The 25,944-nt window shown below is 37.5% G+C and overlaps 2 protein-coding genes across 4 annotated transcripts; one reads left to right on the forward strand and one right to left on the reverse strand.

The window, feature by feature from the left end:
• The first annotated feature begins 227 nt into the window (after window positions 1-227).
• Window positions 228-25,869, forward strand: LOC131980245 (excitatory amino acid transporter 1-like). Of its 3 annotated transcripts, none has more exons than XM_059344461.1 (11): window positions 228-277; window positions 350-446; window positions 21,878-22,015; window positions 22,475-22,682; window positions 22,788-22,830; window positions 22,917-22,971; window positions 23,455-23,629; window positions 23,830-24,063; window positions 24,148-24,342; window positions 24,872-25,006; window positions 25,295-25,869. In XM_059344461.1, exons 3-11 carry the CDS (start codon window positions 21,913-21,915, stop codon window positions 25,428-25,430), a joined length of 1,284 nt encoding a protein of 427 aa, XP_059200444.1. In that variant the 5' UTR covers window positions 228-277; window positions 350-446; window positions 21,878-21,912; the 3' UTR covers window positions 25,431-25,869. The 3 variants fall into 3 exon arrangements, with proteins under 3 accessions (XP_059200444.1, XP_059200443.1, XP_059200442.1); XM_059344460.1 differs by lacking the exons at window positions 228-277; window positions 350-446 and adding an exon at window positions 19,039-21,654 and having other exon boundaries at window positions 23,830-23,900; window positions 23,988-24,063; XM_059344459.1 differs by lacking the exons at window positions 228-277; window positions 350-446 and adding an exon at window positions 19,039-21,654.
• On the reverse strand, window positions 4,619-10,146 carry LOC131980251 (retinal homeobox protein Rx2-like). The gene is made up of 4 exons (XM_059344468.1): window positions 10,000-10,146; window positions 8,828-9,323; window positions 5,389-5,645; window positions 4,619-5,056 (listed from the first exon to the last, which is right to left on the reverse strand). Exons 2-4 carry the CDS (start codon window positions 9,108-9,110, stop codon window positions 4,619-4,621), a joined length of 978 nt encoding a protein of 325 aa, XP_059200451.1. The 5' UTR covers window positions 9,111-9,323; window positions 10,000-10,146.
• Window positions 25,870-25,944: the final 75 nt, after the last annotated feature.

Here is a 25,944-nt window from a genome sequence, read left to right on the forward strand (position 1 = left end):
AAATCACAAAGAAGAATCAAAGAGGTGACTTGGCAGTGGGATTAATGCCCACACATAGGGGTGTGGGGGGGAGTCTGGAACACTGTATAGGTGAAGTCAACACAGTAATCAGGCAAATCATCCATACATCATCTCACAGCAACCAATTAACCTGACATAGATGTTTGGCTTCAAACAATGTGGAGAGATGACATCTACTGGTGACAGAGCTGTCCGGTTGACCAACATAGTTTAATGGCCATCCCATCCTGTCAGTCCCAATGGGTGTTGGAAGAAAGTAAGAATCTCCTATTTGATTTTAATGCCTTTTGTGACATGAATTACCTGTTGACATTTATTTTGTGTACAGGATGAAAGCTGAGTTACAGCCTGAAAGCCCCAACACCACAGAAGACAAAGACAAACACCAGGCCACTCTGCCCCACTCACCCAGCACTGGAATGCAGGTAACTCCTGTAAAAGCACTAATGAGTAGTTCATACATTACAGCATACATTACAGTACAGATATACTCAAGCTTTTATTAGTCGATTGTGCTTCTAACCAATGGAGGAACATGCGACAGGTGTTGTAAACTGCACAAACCAATGCACTGTTTACATGTTGTGACTGAGGATTAAAACAAACAGTGTTTTCAAGCTATTGGCAACAATGTAGTGCTGACATGTTTGGAACATGCTGAACAGACAAATGGTAGTTTGGATATTTTTCACTATTGTTATCCATTGTAATCATCTAAATTCAAACTGATTACAGTTTTTCTGTAAGTTAAACAAAACTACAATGTCTTTCTGGGAGTGTGATACGGAAAAGATTTTGAGAATGACTATAAAAAATTATAGTCCAAAGGAAGAAACTAAAATAATGCACCATAATTTTATAAACAAATTATTATCTCTGCCAGGCATTAAGCCTTAGAGGGGATCTTGCATTTGATTGTGTGTATGAGTGTATATATTGACTGTCGCAATCAGATTAGTACTTTTTGTGATATCTACTAGGGACAATGTACATGGCAGTCACATTAGTGATGGCAGAATTTTTTTGGGCAATTTCATTTTGAAATTTAAATTTTTACATTGCCGGTGTTTAGGAATTGTTCCAGATTGGGTTTGGTTAATTCATCACTTATGTTGTTAACACACTGTGCTTTTTTGTCAACATGACAGTGCAATGTTCTCAGAATTAACATACGCTAAATGCCTTTGCAAATTTTGCACAAAATCACATAGCTATTGAAGATAAAAGCTTATGTCGCCAGTCCCTTTAGTTTTATTCAGCACTCACTATGGTTTCTTGAGGTCTGTTTAAGGGTTTGTTTGACATTTATTGGTCAGTTAAAGTTACAATGAGTAGCAGGAAGTCAATGTTGGTCAATGCAATGAATGCAAAACTTGTCCACCGACATGTGTGCCGGTGCATGTTATGCTCATGTGAGTAAGGCGAGGGAGGGTGTCCTTTTTGAGTGACATGTCCTTTTTTCCCAAAGTGAACACTGGGGCGAAGACGAGCAACTGGCGCCAGCCATCAAATACCCCCACCCTCTAAGTGATCCCCAATTATGTCAACGAGCGAAAATGGTGTCCCTTTGAAAAGTGTTCTTAATCAAACCCAATTAATTCCGCTCCTTTCCCTTATTATTTCCACCGTGGACCACGTCCCGCTAGTCAGCCTGTTAACTAGAGCCCGGGCCCCAGAAAAAGTCACGCTTGGCCAAGCAAAATAACATAATAATGTGCGTAATTAATCACTAGTTCTTAGTGTGTCTCCAGCAAATTCTGGCTGAATTAAGTCTTTTTGACAAAGGTTTGGTGACAAATTGGTTATCACTAAATATAGCATAGTCTTGACACTTCTCATCTACATCCTTTCCACTGCTTTATTATGCTGCTGAGGCATATAAATGTTATTAATATTTTATAATATTTAGCAATTACTCTACCATTACTCTACAATTATTCAAAGTGCAAAGGTGCGAAGACGGCTACATATAATTTGGTAAATATTTATACAATTTGTATTATGTTTTGATAGTTAAGCAAAACATAAAAGCAAAAAATAACTAAGCAAAACGTCTTCTAAAGAGATACTCACCACACCAAGACTTAATGAAAGTACATGCAAAAATCTTTTACACTATTATCTTAACACTCAAGGTACAATTTTATCAAATCAAATAAATAAAAGTTTAACCTAACATACGTATCTAATATTAAACATTAAGGTCATTCTGATATTCTTCACTCTAATTCTGTTTTATAGATAGACGCATCTTATTTGTGTCAACATAAAAACCCTGACAAAAACAAAATTGGGGTGTCTGCCTACAAATACAATGATGCAAAATAGACCTCTGTACAAGCCTCTTTCCAAAAATAAATTAGAGCAGCTAAACCACATAGGCTACTGGAGGGCAATTAGAACTTGAGCCCTTGTGGCCTTTGCAGCCTAGCAGGCGGGGCCTCCTGACACCCCTGGTTGGGCCTGATGGAGTGGAGCTTCATCTGCCTAACGGCCTGGCAAAGCTCCACAGGCCTGGACGAACACAACAGGCCTCCATCAGGCCAGCTTGCTCTGTCACAGCTTACATGGCCTATTGTACACCAGTGCTCATTAACAGCACTAAGTCATGTTGGTGGCTCACTAATGCATGTGTAGAAAGAAAAACAAGATCCACAATCGAAGTGCCTCTATAGTGGTGCTACTGTAACTTTATTCTGTGTTTTGCACATGGAAAATGAAAGTGACATTCTAAAAACTTAAAAGGACTAGAAATTATTTTTTTCAAATTGAAAACTGATGAAAAAATGTTTAAAAAATTAAAATAATAAACATCCTCACACATTTGTAAATGTGTCTCCTGGTTATAATAAATGTCTTTTATTTCTTTGGCTTTTTAATCCCCTGTTGTCAACAGGAATTATAACAATATAAGCATCAAAACTGATTGTGTGTAAAACTGACAGTGTGTATGCTGCCATTTCTAAAGGCCATGATATACAGGTAATGTTTTAAAGTGACTCTTCCTTACACTTTATAATGGTGTCTGCAGGCGACTTCCATTGCCAGATACATTTTCCTCAAAGCATTTCCACAGTACTCTATCACCTTAACACTAACTTAATAAAACATTATTTTTTGTAACAGTTGAAAGCAAGGGTTAGATGCATTGAAAATTCTTCTTCCCCTGATTTCATTAATTTAGATGTCTTTTGTTGTCCAGAGAAAATTTTTACAGAAAAATGTACTCTTCCAGCCCAGCTCAATTGTATTATTTGTACGCTCACTAACTAAATATACATATACAGTGTAAAACACAAAAGCAATATTATCATGACCATATGTCTCTGACAAACCTCAGTGTAGCTTAATTTCCTTCTAGTTGCGGCCCAACAGTCACATCAAACTGTGCTACTTCCAAGGGGAAGAAAGACTGCCAGCAACCATTAACTTTCTCACTCTTAATCCACCTGTCTTTAGTGAATATTTTGTCAACAACGCAATTAAGGGAATCCTTCACCAATAAGGCAAAGATTAAGACAGGGCATAATAAAAGACAACATTGATGTGCTGTGCTATTTCTGTAAATTAGTATAATAAAATGGTTCAAGTTTGAGGGGAGGAGCTTAGTTAAGCAGGTCTTGAAAAGGATTTTTTAGGGGCATCTGAGGGCATGCTGTCTATGGCTGAGAATCCGGGGTTAATCGCTTTAAAAGCAGTAATTAGGTGTTAAGAGGTATGCTTGTCTGTTTAAATTAGCTTCTGAGCCAGATTACGCTCTGTGACTTCCGATAACCTCCCCCATCAGGGCTCAGGACTCTCCAAAAGGCCAGTTTAATGATTTAAATAAAACACAAACATTTTGTGTTGATGCAAAATTTTAAAACTTAAATTGATGTAGGAGAACTCAAAAAGGACCCAAAAATGTACTATAAAATGCTCAACAAGATTTACACCGTGCAGAAAAATAATAAAATACAATAGAAAATATAAAGAGAAATCCCAACCAAGACATACAGGGGGGAAAACCTGACAAATTTGAACAATTTATACTAACATTGTCTAGTTCTGAGAATTTAGATACCATCAAAAGCCCACAGCACAATGTTCATTTAACCTCATAAAGACATGATCACTTCAGGGAAACAGGGAAATCGTACAATCAAATACTTATAGACAAAGTTAGGGTCAAGAATTTTTTTTAATAAAGTATTTTATTTCCACAAAAAAAGGAAAGTCCTCAATTAAGACTGAAAATGTTGCTATGACTCACTGGATGGCTCTACTTAGCTTCTCATATACTATATTGTAATTTGTCAGAAATTTACAAAATCAATGTTGACGTTTGTGAAGTTTTAAAACATTCATGTATTACTAAATCTTTTCAGTAAGATTTGATATATTTTTCATGGAGCAAAAAAACATTTTTAAAGTGATTTTTTTTTTTTAAATCACATAAAGTTAATTTTCAGAGTTGCCTATTAGCGTCAGTGAAAAAATGTCTGACTCCTTTGGTGTCATGTATCCTCTTCATGGGTACATGAAACAAACAGTCGAAAAGCAGTTTGTAAACATTCACAGAAGCAGCTCAAAAACTTTTCCACCGTGCCTCATCACATCACATGTGCTGCCAGGTTTTATCCATTGACTGAATGTGCTCTTTGGCCTTCATTCTGAGTGCTGCGATGCTGGAACTCCTGTCATCCTCCATCGGGTATTTATCGTTGAAGCTGGGTGGGCACTGGTAGGGAGGAGGCCCCATTGGTTGCATACCTTGGACCATGCCAGGTGGGGTGTTGAGGAAGCTGTGGCTTGGATAGGCAGGCTGCAGGCCCTGCGGTGAACCCATGAACCCTGGGATGGTATGCATGGGTGTGGCACTGGAGATGGGCGAGGTCAGCCAGGGATCTAGGGGCATTTGGTTAGCCACTGGCCCCACACTTGGAGGCATCGGAGGACGATTGAAGGATAGCATGGGGGAATCATGGAGCTTCATGGTGCTAGTGTCCATCTTTTCTTGTCGTCTCCACTTGGCCCTTCGGTTCTGGAACCACACCTGGACAATGAGAAAGAGAAAGATAAGATGGAGCTTTGAGGCACTTAGACACAATATTGAAAATAATGTATAAAAAAATAAGAATCTTGCACAGATTGTGACATGTACCATCTGTTACTACCTCTAGTTGGTACAGAAGTTTAGAAAACTGAAGATAAAATGATGGATAAATTCTGATATATTAAATTACAAATCATGAAACATTTAAGGCATATTTAGCCGTAAAGTGAAAGTGAAGTTCTCTGCTCAGTAAACCAGGGGACGTGTAACCAATAAGATTGGCATGGCCGTGCCAACCACAGTATACCGATAGTATATCACATAGTATTCACCTGAACTCGAACCTCAGGCAAGTTAACCTTCATTGCCAACTCCTCACGGCTGTAGACATCTGGGTAGTGGGACTTCTCGAAGGCTCGCTCTAGCTCATGGAGCTGATAGGTGGTGAAGGTTGTCCGGTTTCTTCTGTGTTTCTTTTTAGTGTGCTCTTCCTCTGTAATGGCCTCTGGAGACCCCTCAGCAACATCCACATCCTTCTGCATGTTGCTCATTTCTTCGTCACACTTGTCACTGGAGAAAAGGTCTGAATCTAAAAATGAAGGACAGGATGCATCTAGTAAGATGTGTAAGATGCAAGAAAATGTATATCCATTATCACCTATTAGAATTAATGTAACATTTTTAACAGCTAACGGGTGTGCAACCTGTATCAAGCCAATAAGCAGTCCTTGAAGTTTGGCAAAGGACCATTTTGACAAATCTTATTTGCCAGGGCTGTAAGGATAGAGCAAGGTGGAGATCACAGAGCATTTGAGGATCTTGGCTAGGTTAGACTGCTGTTCACTTAAAAACACAAAAGCAAACCTCTCAGCCAAGGAGTTCTTCATTTTAGGGACAATCCGTTTTGTGCTCTACCCTCCCTCTAACTCCAAAGTCGTAGTAATAACATTCAATATCAATGACTCTTTAGTAGTTCACACCTCAAAGCCTCTTTTGGTTTTCCAGATACAACTTGCTTAGTATTTATCCATACATTTAGCTACCATTTGACTTTTTATTCGACACTTCCAAAAACTCGGTCTCTCATTCATCCCAGAGAATGCCCCTTTATTATTTATTTATGTATTTATTATTCATTTATTTATATATTTGTTATCAAATAGTAAATGCATTATATTTGTCTTTGTGTAGTTTTAAGACAAAAAGTTGTCACCAGAAAAAAAAAACTCTGTGTTTGGTAATAATTTTAAAATAAATGTAGCATTTCACCATACAGTCTGATCAAAAAGTGAAATCTTAACTCTTCTCCTCATGATAAAACAGCTTAATGACTGATGCCCTTTATACAGTTGAGGGCTTGCAAACACCAGGGGTTTGCCAAGTCCAAATGACATCATGTCTTTCACTGAATTCTTCCCTTACAGTAATCCCATAGTAACAGATGCTACCACTTAAACCTGTGTCCCCACCTCCTCTAATCTAACAAGGGACTTTAGTTGGCTTCTGCACAAGCCGAGTAAACAGTCAAGCCCAGATTGTGTCTTCCAAGAAATAGATGTAAAGCAAGTGAGCCATGTGTGCGACGCACCAAAGCTCGTTAATCACACCAAATCGTTTAACCCCTTAGCATTTTAACAACTTTTTTTTCAGAGGCTGTAGCCAACTCCATTTTAAGGCTATAGAGAAGATATTGATATCATATAAAACTAGAAGATATAAGCAATCCCATGTCATGATATCTTTTTTCGGAAGGGGGTAAAATAAGGCTCCAGAGTCAGGCTAAATTTAGCGAGGGAAAAACTGACCTCTGACCCTAAGACATAAGGGGGGAAAATGTTTTTAGCATGCAATGCAATGTGTTATTTCTACCTACTGTATTTAAATATTTCTCTAAGCAGTCTCAGAATTGCATAAATTGATATATTGGCGATTGACCAAAAAGCAGAGACTTTTATGGATTCAATGAGCCATTTTTTGCAATTTTATTCATGTATGATTAGGTCAATCCACATAGTTCCCAAATTTAGAACCACAAACTAGTTACTACTAGTTACAGTACTAAAGTACTGAGCTGCATCTAAAATTAAACTTCAGGTTCCCATCTTTAAGATGATGCACAACACCTCCATGTGGCATCTAATGTTGACCTGCTATCTCTCCCTAAAAATCCACTGCCCCCCACCCCAAATTCTCTATAAAATGGTATAAAATATGGAATAGTCTTATGTCCATGTCATTTAAAGGAGTTAATGCATCATTAGTTTAAAATAATGATGCCAGGCAAACTACTGTGTTCAAGCTTCAAGTTTGTGACATCTTTAAAGCATTATGTCTCCACCATAAACAGGGAATGGCTCGGGTTATGTTTTTTTTTTTTTGCTGCCATTAAGGTGAATGACGCTTCTGCTGAATGAAGGAAAAAAAAGGCAAAGCATTTAATATCCGGCTTGGCATATAATTATATGTGTACTAGTAAGTTACAGGCATTAATACCTTCATAGAGGTCTGTAGTCTGCTATATAAGTCATGTCTCTGGTGCCATCACCAAAAGGGCAGGGGTAACAGAAAGATAGCTAATAGATATAGCTAATATCTAAATTGAAGTGCAAATCTTGCAGCTTAAGTTTCTAAAAATCAATCCCAAAAATATTCTGACAATATGAGTTGCAATTGCTTATAGATATGGAAGCACCCTAAATGTTCAGGTTTAAGCTTTTTGCAAAGTCTGCGAACTGGTCTTTTTGTTGTCTTTTAAAGCAGCTTTGTCATGTCCATAAATTATTTTAAGGAATTTAGCAATGTTGTATGACGTGATTTAATTTAATTTAAGCATACATCAGGTGAATAGTTTCATAGCATTAAATGGGCAGGGTCTATCACAGGCTTTAAGGTGATTTGTATCATAGAAGTGGTTCTAGAACAAAAAATAATCAAAAATGAATTATATCTCTGATCCATAGAACATTGTTTTAAATTTGCTGAGCATCCCAAAGTCTGTATATGTAACAAATATGATAGGATGCTAAGTCCATCTCATGATAGACATGGAAACAAGAGCACAGTTGTAACCGATTTTTTCCGCAACTCCATTTAAATTGTGCCATTAAACTAGTAAGCAAAATACCTTGGCGCTGACACTAAAACATCTAAATAGATTGCAACCGTTTAGCGTGTAGTAGTAGTAGTAGTAGTAGTAGTAGTAGTAGTAGTAGTAGTAGTAGTAGAACTTTAAAAATCAGACAAAACAAAACCTGTTCCAGGAAAATGTGTGTGTAATGATACACACGAAATGTAATATATTTCTGATATATATATATATAGTAAAGGTGCAGCCATTTTATTCTTAATTTTATCATTTCACTTAGTTTAAGATTCATACAGATTAAGTAACATTTTCTGAAAAAGCAGACAGTCTATCTGAAATTGTCAGGTATTGTGTGTGGGTTTTCTCGAACTTAAAAGCAATGTAAAGGTATATTGAGGGGGGGGGTCAAGATTCAGCAGTGTAGGTGGTACACTCATAACGGTAACATTGTCAATGGCACTGTTATTATTACTTTCTTTGTTTGGCCTTTGTATTTCTGTTGCTTTACTGCAAATGAAAGAGTCTGATTGCATAAAATGACATTTTCCCTATGGAAGGAATCAAGTCCAAAACACCCCAACTGTGTGGGGGTATCTTGGCACAGCTTTACATCCGCTTTTTATATGTAGAACTCATAACCCTCCAAAGTTTTTTCGTCAGATAGTATATTTTCTGAAAAGACTCACCATGGTAGGAAGAATGTTGGGAGCTGTCACCCAATTCTGAAAGGTGCCCATAGGGGTCTGATGGGACCTGCTTCTCAGGGTGCTGTGGGTTTTCTCCGTTGGCTTTTTGTCTGTCATCATCGCCTACTGAATGTAGTAAAGGGTCCTGGTCCTTCGTGAATCCCAGTATGACATCAATGCTGTGAACCCTGCCTCCACCACTTGACCCGGCACCTTTTGCCATGTCATAGTTGTCAAGGCAACTATCGTCCACTATTCCCAGGGTATCCATTGATAAATGCATCCGAGCTTTTCGAGACACTTTCTCTCTTCTTTGACAGAAACAAAACTGCTACCAAGTGAGACAAACAGAGCAGTTGTTGTACAGAGCTGTTGTTCTGCTTCACGTGCAATGATGCAGATTTATATGAAGCTTGAGGGCCGTCTCCTTCAAGGATCACTACAGTGAGGCTGAATGGGTTGTTTGCACAAAAGCAGAACAAGCTCACATGTTTGTCTACAAAGGAATGAGAGAAAAAGAAAAAAAGTAATAAATACAGTAAAGCTGTGCACAAGTAATATGTAATTCAATGGCATGTTAATATTCTATGTAGAATGTTTTATATGTTGTGGAAATTAGACAATTCAGTGTGGTATCTGCATTAGCAGGCAGGTTCACTTGTCTTCATTATTACAATGAAATACTTTCAGTAATAAGTAATAATATCCTTTTCCTACCACTACGTCATCAACTTATGCTGTTTTAGCATAATTTCCATTTTGATTGATAATATGAGTATAAACATGTGCTGTTGACTACTTGCATACCTTTTATGTCAAAAAACTAAGATATGGGGGGGGGGGAATTAAAACGAAGAATTCAAAATCGAATCGGTGATGAAATTCAGAAAAAATAATCGCACATTTATTTTCACTCAAGTCTGATTCCTAACGTTTTTACTTTTACATTTTAAAATTCAGCATTTTTAAAGTTCTTACATAGGTATGCAGTTAATTTGGTATAAACTCAATCCAAAGACATTTCAGAACATCTTGAGAGGCACCAAAAAGCGAGTTGCACTGGGACAACATTTTCATCTCCGTCTTGAATACAAATTAGCATTATAAAAACCCATGCATCAAAGACAGTATTGACACATTGCACAGTAAGAAAGTATATAAAGTAAGCTTACCTTCTGTCAGATTCCTACTGCAGACTATGCTACATGCATGTTGTCTCTGTGGTCCATAAGTAGATGAATGACACCAACAATAGCTGCTGTAGCCACTTGTTACTCCCAGTTAAGTCCTTGAAATCCTCTGCACACAAGTGAGCAAAGGACCTACCGTTAGTCCTGTGCAACAAGCACATGTAATGTCTTCCTCTCCTGACAAAACTCTTCCTTAACCACACAAGACACCAAAGCTTGCAGGGGAATGGTCGTAAAACCAAAGGGTTTAAGAGGTTTATTAATTGGAATCCTTCCCCTTTAAGAATGACTGACAGTTGTTTTCTGGTCAAGTAATTGCTCCAAATGTGTCCTGCATTCAGACCACAGAGGGAGGCCATTGCTAATGAAGCCTTGACAAAACTTTCTTTCAAAAAATCTATTGTCTGAAAGATAATGGCTTGTACTGAGAGTTTTCGCTAATCCCTTCATTATAGACAATGTAAGGGAGAAAAGACACAGAGATGGACTTTTAACTTGAATGGCTACACACTGTAAAGACTTGTATTCAAAAAATAGTTTCCTTCAAGTCTGCACTTAACTCTTTATGAGCAACATTGCTTTCGGAATAGCTGGCTTTATTAATGAAATAGTATAAAGTGACTCACATGTTGTTCAAAGCAAATCTGATGATATTATATAGTAGGTGTGGGTCTGTTATAATGGTTTGCTATTGTCTAATGAGAAAAAGTTACTGCCAATACTACACAACAACTAAGTTGCGCTGTATAATAATAATAATAATAATAATAATAGATATTCCAGAGGGACGTACAACAAGCAATAAAATCAATGAGTTTGGAGTACATATCTAGAGAAGCAAAGTGTATTAAACCTGATTAATTTGAGCAATTAGTTGACCACACTAATGTATTCAGTTTGTATCAGCCCTTTTAAGTCAACTATATGGCATACAACAATATTTTTTCAAAGTGTCAAATAAGTATAGAACAAATTATTATGCCTGTTTGACCGATAATCTTGTTGCTTACCCTCTAATCGTTCACAGCAAAATTGGGTTGGGGGTATCTGGGGCATTTTACTACGAAGCCTGCAGTTTTCTCCTCAGCCAGCTGGCAAAACCAAATCTGTGGCAGCAACAGTAGGTGTTGCAGAGATCAATCTTATCCTTAATGAGCCTTAAGACTTCACTGGAGATTTCCTCTGACCTCACTCTTCCTACTTGAAGATATATTAAGGAGTTCTTTGCACGCAGACAAAAACTCCCACATGGAAAAAGTGGTGCGGATTGTATTTTTTCCAACAGTATGTTGTGTATATGTAATGTAAGGTTTCAGGAGTGCAATTGAAAGTGTTTTTGCATGAGTTTAGTCTCAAAAATCAACCAAGCATACCAGCTTTTTTAAATTATAGTGTTATTAATCATTTAACATGCCCATCCTTTTAGGGGTGGTTTGCATATATTCAGGCAAATTGTGAATTTTCTTAATGTGAGGGTTTTGGCCTATTGTACATCCAGACCGCTTTCAATATTTTCCTTGAATCCTGTGCAGCACAATGTACCTGAATTATTTAACAGGGCATAGTTATTGTAAGTGACCACACTGGAAAAGTCTTTAAAATTAAAGCTGCAAGTAGCGTTGAATGGACCCTCGCACCTCTATGCATGTCGGGTTGACTCGGCCAACGCAGGCACGCATTTCCGATGAAATGAGCTTTCAGTTTCAATATTGGAAATCAAGCACAGCAGTGTCAATTTAATTTAATTTAAATTAATTAAAACTAATGATCTGATTACACATCAGCATAATCTAACAATAGCATCAAGATCAGTGTTGAAGAAAAGAATCTTAAAGTGAAACAAACTTAATTGAATCCTGACTCAATCCTCAGTGTAATCCAAGTGACGCCCTAACTTTTTATGGTACTAGCATTCAGTGAAAGTTCCATGAGCATTCCTCAGAACAGCATGTTGTAAAAAAAACCCTAACAAGGGGCTTTCCACCATAGCTGCACCATCTTCTAGGAGTTAGGAAGATGGACAAAAACGTAGCACTTATCTGCACAATTGGCACATGCCTAAGTAGCAGAGGAATTTTAAATGCTAACAAATTTAAAGCCATCTGGCAACATTGGACTGCATTGCCAATGCTTTCTGTGAACAGAATGGCTGCGGGTTAAGTGGCTTTGGCTGAACACCTTATTTTGGTTGTCATGGTTGTTTTGCAAGAAAGCAGAGACTGCAAAGCCAATTACTTTTGGCTGTGAATTACGAGCTTTGCCACTAGATGAATAGAATAACGAATTTGAATGTGTCCTTGTGGCAGGGGATTGGCATGAAATAGGTTGTTGTCATATGACTATAAAGGAATTCAGGCCTGAGGGATGTTTTTCAGAGCCATCTTTCTCCAACGTTCAATATATGTACATTCTAAAAAAAAATGAATTAAATCACATTTGTGTAATTTTTAAATCAGTGGTACTTTTAGTTTTATGTAGTGTTCTGTCATATCAAATACCAGAATTTTAGAATAGTCATCTAGTAAGATAAAATATTAAAGGGAGCATTAATTGCCTTAGCAGGCTGATACCATAAGACAGTCAATGGACTTAGAGGATGATAATTAGTGTCATTAATTAGAAATGTAAGTGAGAAGATTAATAGTTAGTAATTCATTATATTCAGTTGTTCGCAGGACATTTAGTATGCACTTAATACATTTTGTACCCTCACAGAATAAATTGGAGTTATCACATTTTTTCTAGATGAACAGTGAATGTTAAAACTGCTATAAGGAGATAATCATTTGTAGTAAAGTTAGATGACTCATATTTAGGGGTATTTGCCATGTCACCAAGTAAGCTAATTGTCAAGTAAACTTGCTCCAATTCTTCTAATATGATATTAATAACACATGTAAAAATGATAAAAATTTTAAATTAAAAAAATATAACAGGAAGCATCATGCCTAGAGGACCCATACAATGACACACCTCCATGGAATTCAGCCTATATGATATGTAATTAATTTCACCTGTTGAAATGTCAAAATGGCTGCTCTTACATTTTTATTTGGACATTTGGAGACCTCATTCATCACTAATATTTATAGGAGACTTCCAAGATGCTCCTAATACCACCCAAGTTGTCGCCAAGGGAAATTGATAATCATTTTATCACATTAATATATTAAAGCTGTCCCTCTTTGCTTGTTTCCCCATTATCCTAATTGAGTACAAATTGGTTAAGAGGGTGCAGCATTGCTATCAAGCTTCTTAGTTTTATCAGATGACAATTTAAGCTTGTGAGATCCTATTAGGAAGAAAGCGGCTAATGTTTCAAGGCGCTGTGTCAGCTTACAGGGGGAAAGGGGGATGGTGAGCAGCAGGGGAATGACAGGGAGATGATGGAAAGGGAGGGTAAAAAACTGAGAGACTGGTCATGTGATCAGCTTGAGCTGAAATGTGAAAGAAAAGCTGACTAGGACACAACTTGTACAGTTGTAGATGGGTTGCTTCATGATCATTTTGTTTAAGTAAAAGTTAGTAAAATAATTTTTTTCTTGTAAAGGACTTCTTCAACTCCACCATCCCTTTCTCTGTCCTTTTAGTTAGGGGACAGGGAATAATAAGGAGGAGATAGTAGGTCAACAGAGCATATTGTGTAGGCATATATGTAGAGAGCTGGAAACCTGAAGATTAATTGGGAGGCAGCTCTTCACTGTGTGTTAAGTTAAGCTAGTCATGAATCTGTAAGGAAAAACAAATTTATAAATGAATTTTTTAATAAATTTAATTCTCTTTAGTTAAATCGTTTTCATCTTTATAATCCCTTTTCTGTAGATTTGAATGTGTCCCATACAGTTTCTTTGTGTCCTGTGTCCAAGAGGCCTAAGCCCAAACAATGTGTCCTAGCATAAGGACAGTGTATTAAAAGGTTAACGGGTGAACAAAGAAGCAGGTGGCTTTGAGTAAAGCTTTCGTTAAAGATTGGTGTCTTATCCTCAACAGCATTATCACGGTACAGTAATGTTGTTAGCCAGGGGCATTAGTTCACACCAATGACTGGTCGGAGTCCATAAGATCATTATGTCATATTATCTTACTAACCCAATCATCTACTCATATTACACTGTTTTTTGTTATTTGTTTTTCTTAAGAAAGCTGTGTACTGTACCTGTCCAAATATGAACTATGATCTTGTGCGGATCCCTAAGAATGCATTCTCTCCTTTATTATGATGTTGGCTTGTACCTTATCCTTATTTTTATATACAAAGCTACAAATTACACAATTTGGCCTTGTCAAGTTGTGTCTTTTTTCAGCTGATTGACCTAATGAATGTTGAGGAATATAAAATTTCAAAAGCTGCAAAATTCTAGTATACTGCTTAAAATGGCACTGATAGGACAGGTGTATTTGCCTGGTTGTTGAGTTCAAATATCAACATCTTTCTCCAGAATCGCACACAGACAACTGGATATGACAAAATAAATTGTACTCATTGGCCCAGTGGACAGGCTACAATTGAGGTCAATATGTAAAACTTAAAATATGCTCAATACCTTACACAATACAAAACAAATTGACTGGTCATTTTGTTGTTTTACGATACCCCTTTAAAACGGAACTGGTTTTAATTATACCAACAACATTACTAGTTTTTAGTGTTTGAAGTAAGCAAGGTCAAATACCAGACTTTTTATTTTTTCCATTAAAATTTGGTTAAAAGATCTTTAGGGCCTCTGGCTTCAGTAGAGACCAATTCCTTCAGTTCCCCCTATTTCCCCCTGCAACGTAGAACTAGGCAGGGCTGCCCCCTGTCCCCACATTTGTTTGCCCTGGCCATTGAGCCTTTGGCTATCGCCCTGCGATCACTGGAGGGGTATGGTGGTGTTTTTAGGGGAGGGGTGGAAAACAAAGTGTCCTTATATGCAGATGATCTGCTTTTATATGTAACAAATCCCCAAGAATCTATCCCCAATATAATGTCTGTTTTAAAAGAATATGGAGAGATTTCTGGTTACAAACTAAATTTCTCGAAGAGCGAACTGTTTCCAATCACTAAATCGGCCCAAAGCCTTTCATACTCACACTTACCATTTAAAGTGACGACGGACTCATTTAAATACTTGGGTGTGGTGGTGACTAGGCACATGGTTGATTTGTTTAAAGCTAATTTTAGGCCTTTAGTCGAGCGCACTATTAAGGATTTTGACAGGTGGTCCCATCTCCCCATCACTTTGGCAGGCAGAATTAATGCCGTAAAGATGAGTGCACTCCCAAAATTTCAGTTTCTATTTCAAACAATTCCTATACTTTTACGGAAATCCTTTTTTGTATCCATAGACAAAGCAATTTCTAATTTTGTGTGGAATGGGAAGAGACCTAGAATTAGAAAAGTTTATTTGTAGCGGCCGAAGGCAGGTGGTGGAATGGGATTGCCCCATTTCCAATTTTATTACTGGGCATGTAATCTTCATGCGCTCTCTTTTTGGACTCACTATGATGGACAGGCCGAAATACCAGTGTGGATACAAATGGAACAGTACTCATGCCAGCGGACATCTCTGTCAGCTCTTATGTTTTCACCAATGCCTCTGTCACTTCACTATGTCAAGAATAATCCCATTGTAACACATTCTTTGAAAATATGGTCCAATGTTAGGAAATACTTTGGTTGGCAAAAAGGCTCTCTGCTCGCTCCTGTCTGTCTCAGCCATCTCTTCCCCCCCATCCACCATAGACCACTCTTTTGATACTTGGAAAGTAATTGGTATAAGGACCATGAAGGCCCTTTTTATAAATAAAGTTTTCCCTACCTTTGAGCAATTACAAAGTAAATTCAGATTACCACAATCCCATTTTTTTAGATTTTTCCAGGTACGTGAGGCCCTTCCTGCCTCCCTGGCACACTCATTCTGGCTTTGTCCCAACCTGCACGCCTATTGGAGTTCAATCTTTACAACGCTATCAGAGGTTTTCAAAACTGTAGTTCAGCCAGATCCTCTGATAGCTATTTTTGGTATAGCAGGAGGGATGAACGAGAATCTTTCTGGAAATAAACTCAGAATAACCAAATTTGTCACCCTGTTAGCACGGAGATTGATCCTCCTCAATTGGAAGAATCCTCAGTCACCTAGCTGGACTCAGTGGCTGAGAGATGTGAGGCAACACCTTAAACTTGAGAAATTGAGATTTATGTTACGAGGCTCCCCAGATAACTTTGAGAATACCTGGAAACCATTTATGGATTATATTGAAACCAAGCTTTAAACTATCCACTTTCCTGTACGTATCTCCAGACTAAGCCTGCATTATGTGACTACTGTTATTTATTTAAGCCATTATAGCCCATCATGATGGGGGGGAAAAAAGAGCCCTGAACTGCCTGTCTGTCTGAGTCTGTATGTTTTTGTTTTTTTTTTCCTTTCTGATTGAAGTGTCTGTTGTTTGTTGAATGGCTGTCTTGTTTTATTGTTTGAAAAGAAAAATCCAATAAAAATAATAAAAAATAAATTAAAAAAAAGATCTGTAGGATGCAACTAACTCAAGCAGAAATTCTTATCCACCTACTTTATCCAGATTTAACTGTCTGAAATGACGCAGGAAAAACTGGGTCAGGTCAAGGCCATTTGTATTTAAGCCATAAGGTATTTAAGATGTACTGTACCTGCAGTCATGTCGTCATCAGTGCTTTGGGACATTCTCCATATTGATACTTGGTTTGAACCATCTATTTAAGGGTGGTCTGCTCAGGCCCTGACCCTCTTTTAATAGGATTAGCTTCACCAAGGGCTCAAGGTTGGCACAGACCCACAGTTACAGTTACTTGATGTCTTGGCCAGGGTTTCACTCGTTCACCTCCTTTCCTTACACTGCTGTGTCGTCTGTACACGAAGATGATCTTCAGATTTACTGAGACTGTGTTTAGCCACAGACCTAGATACTGCCTCTGGTGTAGATAAAACAAAATCAGGATTTGTAGCTTATCCTTAATAGCTTAATCAAATTATCTGTTGCCAGCCCCTATTCTGACTGGTCTATTTCATTTAGTTCTAGAAAAAAGGAGAAAGAGGCAGTGCAACTTTGGAAATATCAAAGATATTGACATATTTTTTTAAGCCTGATGTAGACTATAGCTTTAATAATCTTCTAAAAATATATTTTTAAATTAATTACCGAACATCATATGCCACTTGAATTTTAAGAAATAACTGACATGTCTTATCAGGCTGCCACACGTGCAATTGTTCTATGAGACCCTAATTTCATTACAATTTGCCTTTTCACTTAATTGAAGATAACTAACACATCAGCATTACTTGAGATTGTAAGTTAATGAGATAATTATTGTTCTAAAGCACACTGGCTAAAGGACGTGTTTAATGGTGGCTTCTTGAAACCGAGCCCTGACGAGTTATTCCACACGGAGCCTAATCTGCTTCTCTGGCTAATTTGAGCCCCGAGGAAATAAATCCCTACCTAAAGCTACCTTGTAAGCCTTGCTCACATCCGTTGATGTCACACATGCATCACACGTAGCCACACAGGCAAGCAAGTTCAAACTTTTTAAGTCACACCCACACACACATTGAAATAAACCAAAATCAACTTCTTCCCCTGTGTTTGTTACAAACAGTATTGGTATCTGACTATCTATTATATCAATAACACATTATGTATTTTTAAGATTATATAGCACTTCAGTTTAGTAGAATGTATAAGTATGGGGGAAAGGGGGGTGGATGGCACAAACCCAGGGCTTTGACTCCAGGAGACTGGTGTTCATGGCCGATTTTTTTTCATTCTGTCACTATCGTACCTTTATCCAGTAGTTCTATGTGTAAATAACTTTTGCTCTAACCATAAACAAGTTTTTTTGTTGCCTAATTTTAAGTAGTTCCAGCAACCGTTATTTCATAGGTTAGCATACAAACTGCATTGCTTATGTTTTTGTAAGCTTCAGGAGTGGAGATGTAAGATGTAAGATTGCAAAACATATGACCAGATGGAATTCCTACTGTATCTAAACCTCCATCCACTGTAACAAATACATTGGGATGCACATGTTAATCATAATAGCCTAAGCTGAGTCCAAAGAATGTGTACAGTGAAGTCCAACTCAAGTCAGAGTTCAAATCAGCTTGATACCATCAGTTGACCACACCAGATCTTTGTAGTTTATTGTTTGAAAGTTTATTATAACCTCGGGTCTCTTGATAGTTCATTAGTTTTGCGTACGCATAGTCGAAACGTCACCAGTTATGTAGTCTCCACTGTATTTTATTTAATTTGTTTAAATCTAATATATCAGCTGTTTATTTAAACCTACCTTTGTGTATATTTAGCTTCTGTTGTTGTGTCAGAGATGTGTTGATTCAGCTCTACTGACTTGTTAAAGAAGCCGTTTGTGATGAGAGGAAAAATTATAGGTCGTTATCACATAACTAAAAATAACTTATGTGGTACATATATCATATTAGCAATTTTGGGTCCATGATGAAAGCACTATTGTCCAGATATCAATAAGATGCTATGAGAATGACTTGTGCTACGTTAGGGTTCTTCTTGCGACCAAGCGTGACTGGTACAACTCCCCAGCTGGCGGCCAAACGCAAAAAGTATTTCTGAGCCTTAACTTATTGGGACTCAGTTGTCTGTTAATGGTTAATGATTGGTTAAATGCAAATTAGCATGCCATAAACCAATCTTGTAACATTCTCTCACTGTTATCTGAAAGTGTGAGGCGTTTACCTGTGTTTATGTCTGGGGCTCTAAGACAAACATGGAGTACTTTAAGTAGTACTAATCACACCTGCTAATCCCTGCTCAGTGAATATGTAGGTCATATTTTCTCTTAACAACGCTTTCAACTCCATTCAACTATTCAGTATGAATCAACATCTTACATTAATTATACTCATATTTGTCAATAAAATGATTCAGTTATCTGTCGTGCAAAGGGCTTCGATGACACACACAATCACAAAAAATATTTAATGATAATATTATTATTAATAATAGTAATAATATTAATATTTACGCATTCTAATATGCTATTTAAGATCCAGTATGATACCATAAAGTACAATAATCATTTAAAGTACAGTTTGCCTGTAGTGCTACATCAGTGAAATATTTTTAGTACTCAAGAGTCTTGCTATGGAGAAATAACTTAAGCAACTCTACTTACTGCACCAGCTGTTTCTGGTACTCAAACTCCTCCATGGACCTGCCTTTGAGCTCCGGCATTTCCATAACTTCTGCTCCTGCTTTGCGGTTGTCTTACCTCCTCTGTTGAAACTCTTCAGCTTATCATGTAATATTTGAGAAATACCATAGCTCACTTTAAATAGATCCTACAAGGAAAGGGGAGATGAAAGGTGAGGACTAACAGAATGGTAATGTCCAAGTCCAATCTTATTAACATGAAATAATCAATAAGAGCTTCTAGCTGTTCAAACTTCCTAAAATGAAACCGTAGCTTTTCTGTGTCAAGATGGTTAGACTATATCAATAACTTGTGGCTGTAGTAGAACCACTAAAGAGCTTAAGAGCCTACTGACAAGGGAAAGTATTTACCTTGTCAACAAGATTCAGAAGACAGACCCTGTATGTAGGATGTAGGCCGCTACCTCACTAGGTCACCACACTAATTACCACACAGAAGTGGTATAATGCCATAATAATCACAGATAAAAGCAAATGCAAATGTTTTAATGTCCCATAATACAATAATGGCACACATTTTAAAATTGTATAGAACAATAGTTACTGTAGAATAATAACATATTGCCCTACTCATTTTTTTACAGTTCACAATACTGCAAGGAGATACAAATGTTCAGTAAATACTTAAAACTGTTATGTGGGGCATTGTCTCATCGAGTTTAGTACATGATCTTAGAACAGAAGTCCTTCGTATGAACAGTCCTACTATCACCTGGATGATATTTGTATGATCTTATTCATGCTTCCTTCTTATTGTGCTGCAGTTGCTTAAATCTCATTGTTTGTATATTCCTGCAATCGTAGGCCACAGTGTTGACATCTAGGGACATCCTTATCAAGCCTTTTTTTTTATCATAGATCCAAAAACAAATCAACCTTATACTTATATTATTATTCAAAGTCTAAGTTTCAGCATAATGACCATTGAAAACTGAAAAAATGTAAAAATCCCAAATGTCTAGTTGGTCAAGGAAGCAATGTTAAGCTTTAAAGAAATATGGTCTTATATATTTTATGGACTATATATTTTATTAGATATGACCAAAACTTTTGGAAATTCATTGGCATTTGTCAGGTTAATCATTTACTGTCAGTTTAATCATTTACTGTCACATTAAGCACATGAAGCACTATTTAGAGAATATATTGTGGTTTATTGGGTGTCCTGATGGGACCTTTGTCACCAGTGGATTTGTGATTCAAGGCGACTCAAGAAGATGTAAGATACTTAAAATCCCCCTGATCAGCCTTACCGTCCACTACTGCTGCCATATATTGTCCTCCTAAGACTCCGTATTTTAGGGATGCTTTGGACTTAACACCTCCATGACCTAAAACCTGTCTAGCTAACACAGAACTAATAAGACTATGGACGTCAGGTTCATAGGAATTAAGATGCCTAATTACAGAAGACCTGTTTAATTTGTTCTCCTTTGGACTGAGGCCAACTTGTCCAACATTTAATTCCTTTGCAGATGAACATTCACCTTTTAACCCTCTTGAACCCATAGAGATTTTTTGTCTTTTTTAAGGTGGGAGGCAGGGATGTTTAGGAGGTCACATAGAAGGGATACACTGTCATGGCCATTTTCTAGTCCCTTGACTTCACACCTCAATATATCTGAATGAAACTGGGCTCTATGGGTAACCACAAGTCTCCCTTTTAAAGACATGCCCATAGTGGAGACCCATCATAAGCATTTTAGGCTTTCAACCTCCCTTTCTGTAATCATATTAAATCATATCTTATTATACTTCAACACACTTCCAGGTATACATTGTGTAGTTGTGTTCTGTTATGAATTAAACACTAACCAAATTTACTTTACTTAACTTAAGACAACAGGTACATACACATAGCTAATGATTGACTAAAAGAAAATAATTTGGTTGAAGAACCTGTTAATACACTACTACTGTAGTGACTGGACTTTATGCCTGTCTTTACTAAGAATGTTGAAGGCATGACATTTTAAAGTTGACCCTGTTTTCCATTGGCACCGCAACTAAGGAGAATGTGAGAATTTTTTATTAACTTCTCCCAATACTTGCTTTTTACTTACATAGAATGTAACATAGTAATGTTGATGTTCAAATATTAATCTGATTTCATGTTGTATATTCTAGATTTTATGTGTTTTAAGAAACTTTGTACACTCTACTTGGATTAATGTCTTACTGGTTCTTGTTCTGGTAATACTAGTAAGAGATCTTTAGGACTCATTATGAAAGCAGTTCTGCCAAGCCCTGATGGCCTGTCTGAGTTGGACTCAGTAGAGGTTACAGAACTCCAGGACAACAAAACTTTCCAAAAATGTAATGAGCCCTCAGCTCATGGGTCTTTATCCCTGAATGGAGCTAACGTGATGGCTTATCTCAAAAGAAATGCTTTTGTTCTTCTCACAATGGCCGCAGTTGCATTTGGTAAGTGATTATCAAACATTGTCATTTATTCCTCTGTACAACCTGAAAATACATTTTTAATTTACCATTAATTAAACCATTGAGAAACCAAATTGCAACCTGCTGCTTGCTGTCTTTGTATTAGTGTGTAGTAGTATTACCTCTCAAACACTTCTCTCTGTATTTTGAACTAACCTTTTGACAGCCACACTGACTTGTTGACTTGTGTTTATGTTTCTGTAAGGGATTGGCCTGGGCTTTGCATTACGACAGATTGATATGTCAGCCAGGAATGTAAAATATTTAGCCTTTCCTGGAGAGCTGCTGTTGAGAATGCTGCAGATGTTGGTGCTTCCTCTCATTGTTTCCAGTGTGATTGCAGGTTAGATCCATACACCACTTCAGATAAACTGGGTTTTTACTCTAGAGAGAAACTGACTTTGACTCAGTAGAGAAACACAACCAGTAGCCACTACTGAAAGTGTATTTATAGTTTCCCCAGAAAAGATATCTAGTTTCTAAAATGCTCTCAATACTAAACACTAAACTCACAACAACCATGAAACATCTGATCTTGACATTATTGAGTGGACAAGGTTTAGTTGAGTTTAAAGTTTAACTTTCCTCTTTAGCTTTAGTTTGATATTGTACGTTGAGCTCATTTCTTAACTCTACAGGTTGTTTAAATTATCCCACTGATGCATGTACTATTATTTTACCCATATGAAATGCAATAGTATGTTAGTATGGTTATAAATCCAACATATACAATACTGTATTTACATAACAACCATTACATGGAATGAAGTTCATATATTACAACCACATTTTTTTATTTCAGGAACGTCATCTGTGAACAGAAAGTATTATGGGAAAATCGGACTAAGGGCCTTTAGCTATTACATAGTCACCACAATTATTGCTGGATTCACTGGCATTGCCTTAGCTGTTATTATTCAGCCAGGGAAATCCTCCAGGAAGGCCTCGGTGCCCTCTAGTGGAAATGCAGAGGCTGTGCAGCCTGTGGATTCCTTTCTCGATCTAATCAGGTGTGTATCATAGAAAACTCAGCATATGTTTCCGTATATATTAAAGGCAACACGAAAGTATACAATTGGCAGATAAAAGACCTAATCAGTGTTTCTGGTTTATAGAAACATGATTCCTTCAAATCTGGTGGAAGCTTCTTTCAGAAAGGTAAGATCGGCAAGAGATATGATTTGTTTAATATCCATACTGTCACTGTATCATATTAACATTTGTTTTTTTTACTTTTTGTCTAGTATAAATCTGCTTATTCCACTAGTCTTGGTGTCATCAATGTGACCAATGAAAACGGTGAGTTTGTTTTCTTTGTTTTATTGCTGCAGTTGGAATATTAATATATTCGCATAATCTTTAATACAATAAATTGTATTGGACATTATAGTACAGAACAAATGACAAATGGTGAAGATATTAGCAGTATAAGCAATGACATTTGCACAAGCAACCACCTTACGCAAGTTTAAAGTGTGTACTGATTGTGTGAAGATGTCTCTATTCAGAGCATATTATAAACCCCTTTATACTTCACCTTTGTGGTCAAATTAAAAAATAAGATTACAGGGCAGTTTATAGATGCCTTAATGGTGTTAGTGTAAGTGAAGTATTTGTGTTGAGGAGTCAATATTCTCCCATTACTGTCCTATGTAATGTCTTGACTTTTTCCAGCCCAGTGTCACTTATGTTGCTTTAATACGTCATCTGCCTGATATTTATTACTGTTATTACATATTTTTGCCACTATACTACGTCACGACATTCCTTGGAATCTTGTAGAGGACAGAGAACCAGTGCCAGGCACCTTGGACGGAATCAACATTTTGGGTCTTTTGTGCTTCTCTGTTGCCTTTGGCCTTGTCCTGGGCATTATGGACACTGAGGCAAAACCTCTGAGGGATTTCTTTGATAGCCTCAATAAAGTCATTATGTATCTGGTCAACATGGTCATCTGGTAAGTACTGGAGGCTATCATGAAGATGATCTGCCCTTGTGTTGTCTTGTTAATGTGCCATTTCATTTGTATTTGTAATTTATGGTGAAATCTCTCAAAGACCAGGGCCTAGAAGCAGTCATGTCCAATGCTGCTGTTAATGTGGATTTAACGCTGTTACATTATTTTTATTTCCTCTGCTTCTCACCTTTTCATCAAAGGTATTCTCCAGTGGGAATCCTCTTCCTGCTGGCAGGACAGATCATGAAGATAACAGACATTGGAGAGACAGGTCGCGAAGTTGCCATGTATACTCTCTCTGTGATCACTGGCCTCCTCATCCACAGCCTCATCACCCTGCCCCTTATCTATTTCATAGTCACACGTAGGAATCCCTTCAGGTTCATGCTTGGTCTACTCCAGGTTCTCACCACTGCCTTTGGGACTTCATCAAGGTGAGCCAGAGTCTTCATATTTTCAGACACATGATCAATGTTGGAAAGACAGCTAACTTTATATGCTATGTGGATGTTTTACAGTTCGGCAACCCTACCTGTTACCATACACTGTATGGAGGAAAATCACAACATGGACATGCAAGTGACACTCTTCATGCTCCCTATTGGGGCCACAATGAACATGGATGGTGCAGCGCTCTATGAAGCCATAGCTGTGTTATTCATTGCCCAGGTTAATAATATGGAGTTTAACTTTGGTCAAATGATCATCCTCAGGTAAACTCAAAACACATTGAGCTCAGTCTGTCTGAAATGTTTCTTTAATTAATCCATTAAATAATGTCCAATAGTTGCTGAAAACTGAAGCCCTGGAGCTAACCACTTCTAGTCACCACTAGAGTGAGAAGTGAGAAGTTAGCAGTCAATAAGGAAATAAACCAATCAATTAAACCGAATATCAAAAATTGTGAAGCACTGCAACCATGAGAGGTCCTTGAGCATACAGCCATAAATGTGCACAAAACGTATTATGCTGACTGGTCCAGTAGCATGAGGGATTAGCTGCAGACAGACAGACTGATGGACGGATGCACACTTGCATGCACACGGGTACACACACACACTGACAAGACCAAAGGCGTGATCCCCTTGAGGCTTTATGCACCTTGAGGTTTTATGCTGGACAGCGATGAAAGTGCAAATTTCAGTGTGTGGATCCACAGACATGAGTGGTCAAGCTTCAGGCCACTGTTGATGGGTTGTGTCTGTTTTCTTATACACAAACATCACTGTTTCTTCTGTGCAGTTTGGTTGTCACAGCTGCCAGCACTGGTGCAGCAGGCATCCCACATGCCGGCATGGCGACCATGCTGATTGTGTTGGAATCAGTTGGACTCCCCACTGAAGACATTTCACTGCTGCTGATGGTTGATTGGATTATGTGAGTGCACATGCAACCAATATCAGTTTCAGATCCTTGATCATTTGAGCATTCCTTCAAAGATCTGTTTGAGTTTTTTTAGTTAAAGATCAGTTCTTTACAAATAGAAAATATAAAGGTATAGTAGTGTAGACACTTCTCTTTTAAATGACGAGAATTCTTAAACTAAAAAAATGTTTGACTGATCCAGCAAATAAGATTTTTGATTTAACCTGTAACATGGCCAACCATCAGTTTAGCTGTTACATTTCTTACATTTTAACCTCAGATCTTCTTGTTTGTTGATAGGGATCGTCTGAGGACTACTGTCAATGTGCTGGGTGACTGTATTGGTGTGAGTGTAGTGCAGCATCTGTCCAGACATGAGCTGCGGCGCTCCAACCCTGCAGAAACAAGCTTGGTGGAAGAAAACATCCACATCTGAGCATCATGAGGCTTGACAACATCTGTGTCAAATGTTTTAGATTCATGTGATACTTTATTGTTGAATGATAACGATACACTTGTTTGAATTGATGCGGTGCATTTTACCACTAAGTATATATTCGCTAATCATTTAGCTTCCCTGTATGGATTATCCCCTGGAACATGTTTAGCTCTTCTTAAAAAACATTGAAAGAAACTCTTTCAAGTTGCTTTGCTTTTGCTGAAATCAGGAGAAGTAAAATGTTTTGGAGACAACCCTCAGTGTAGTTTTGCATTTAAGCTTGACACCTTGAATCAGACTCATTATTTGTAAAGCATGTTTGATATCAAATTATAAACTTGTATGTAAATTTCTATGTGCTAAAATGAGTATAGACTGACAGCATTTGTAAATAAGAGTATATCTGCTACTAATTAAAATAGTTTGTGCTCGTATACTCTAACTGGTGTTTCTTGGGTTTGTTTTTGGTCTGCCCAAGTGATGCTTACATTCACCCTTTTGCCCTTTATCA

The sequence above is a fragment of the Centropristis striata genome, chromosome 11 (assembly GCF_030273125.1).
Source record: "Centropristis striata isolate RG_2023a ecotype Rhode Island chromosome 11, C.striata_1.0, whole genome shotgun sequence".
Classification (NCBI taxonomy): Eukaryota; Metazoa; Chordata; class Actinopteri; order Perciformes; family Serranidae; genus Centropristis; species Centropristis striata.

Bases quoted from the DNA above. Each gene is read 5' to 3' on its own strand.
- LOC131980251 (XM_059344468.1), bottom strand. From the start codon at position 9,110: ATGCATTTATCAATGGATACCCTGGGAATAGTGGACGATAGTTGCCTT. The intron at 5,646-8,827 runs GTGAGTCTTTTC...CTTCATTTTTAG, and splicing joins CCAACATTCTTCCTACCATG to ATTCAGACCTTTTCTCCAGT. The intron at 5,057-5,388 runs GTGAATACTATG...CTCATTGTCCAG, and splicing joins TGCCTGAGGTTCGAGTTCAG to GTGTGGTTCCAGAACCGAAG.
- LOC131980245 (XM_059344459.1), top strand. From the start codon at position 21,456: ATGAAAGCAGTTCTGCCAAGCCCTGATGGCCTGTCTGAGTTGGACTCA. The intron at 22,016-22,474 runs GTTAGATCCATA...TTTTTATTTCAG, and splicing joins TGTTTCCAGTGTGATTGCAG to GAACGTCATCTGTGAACAGA. The intron at 25,007-25,294 runs GTGAGTGCACAT...GTTTGTTGATAG, and splicing joins CTGATGGTTGATTGGATTAT to GGATCGTCTGAGGACTACTG.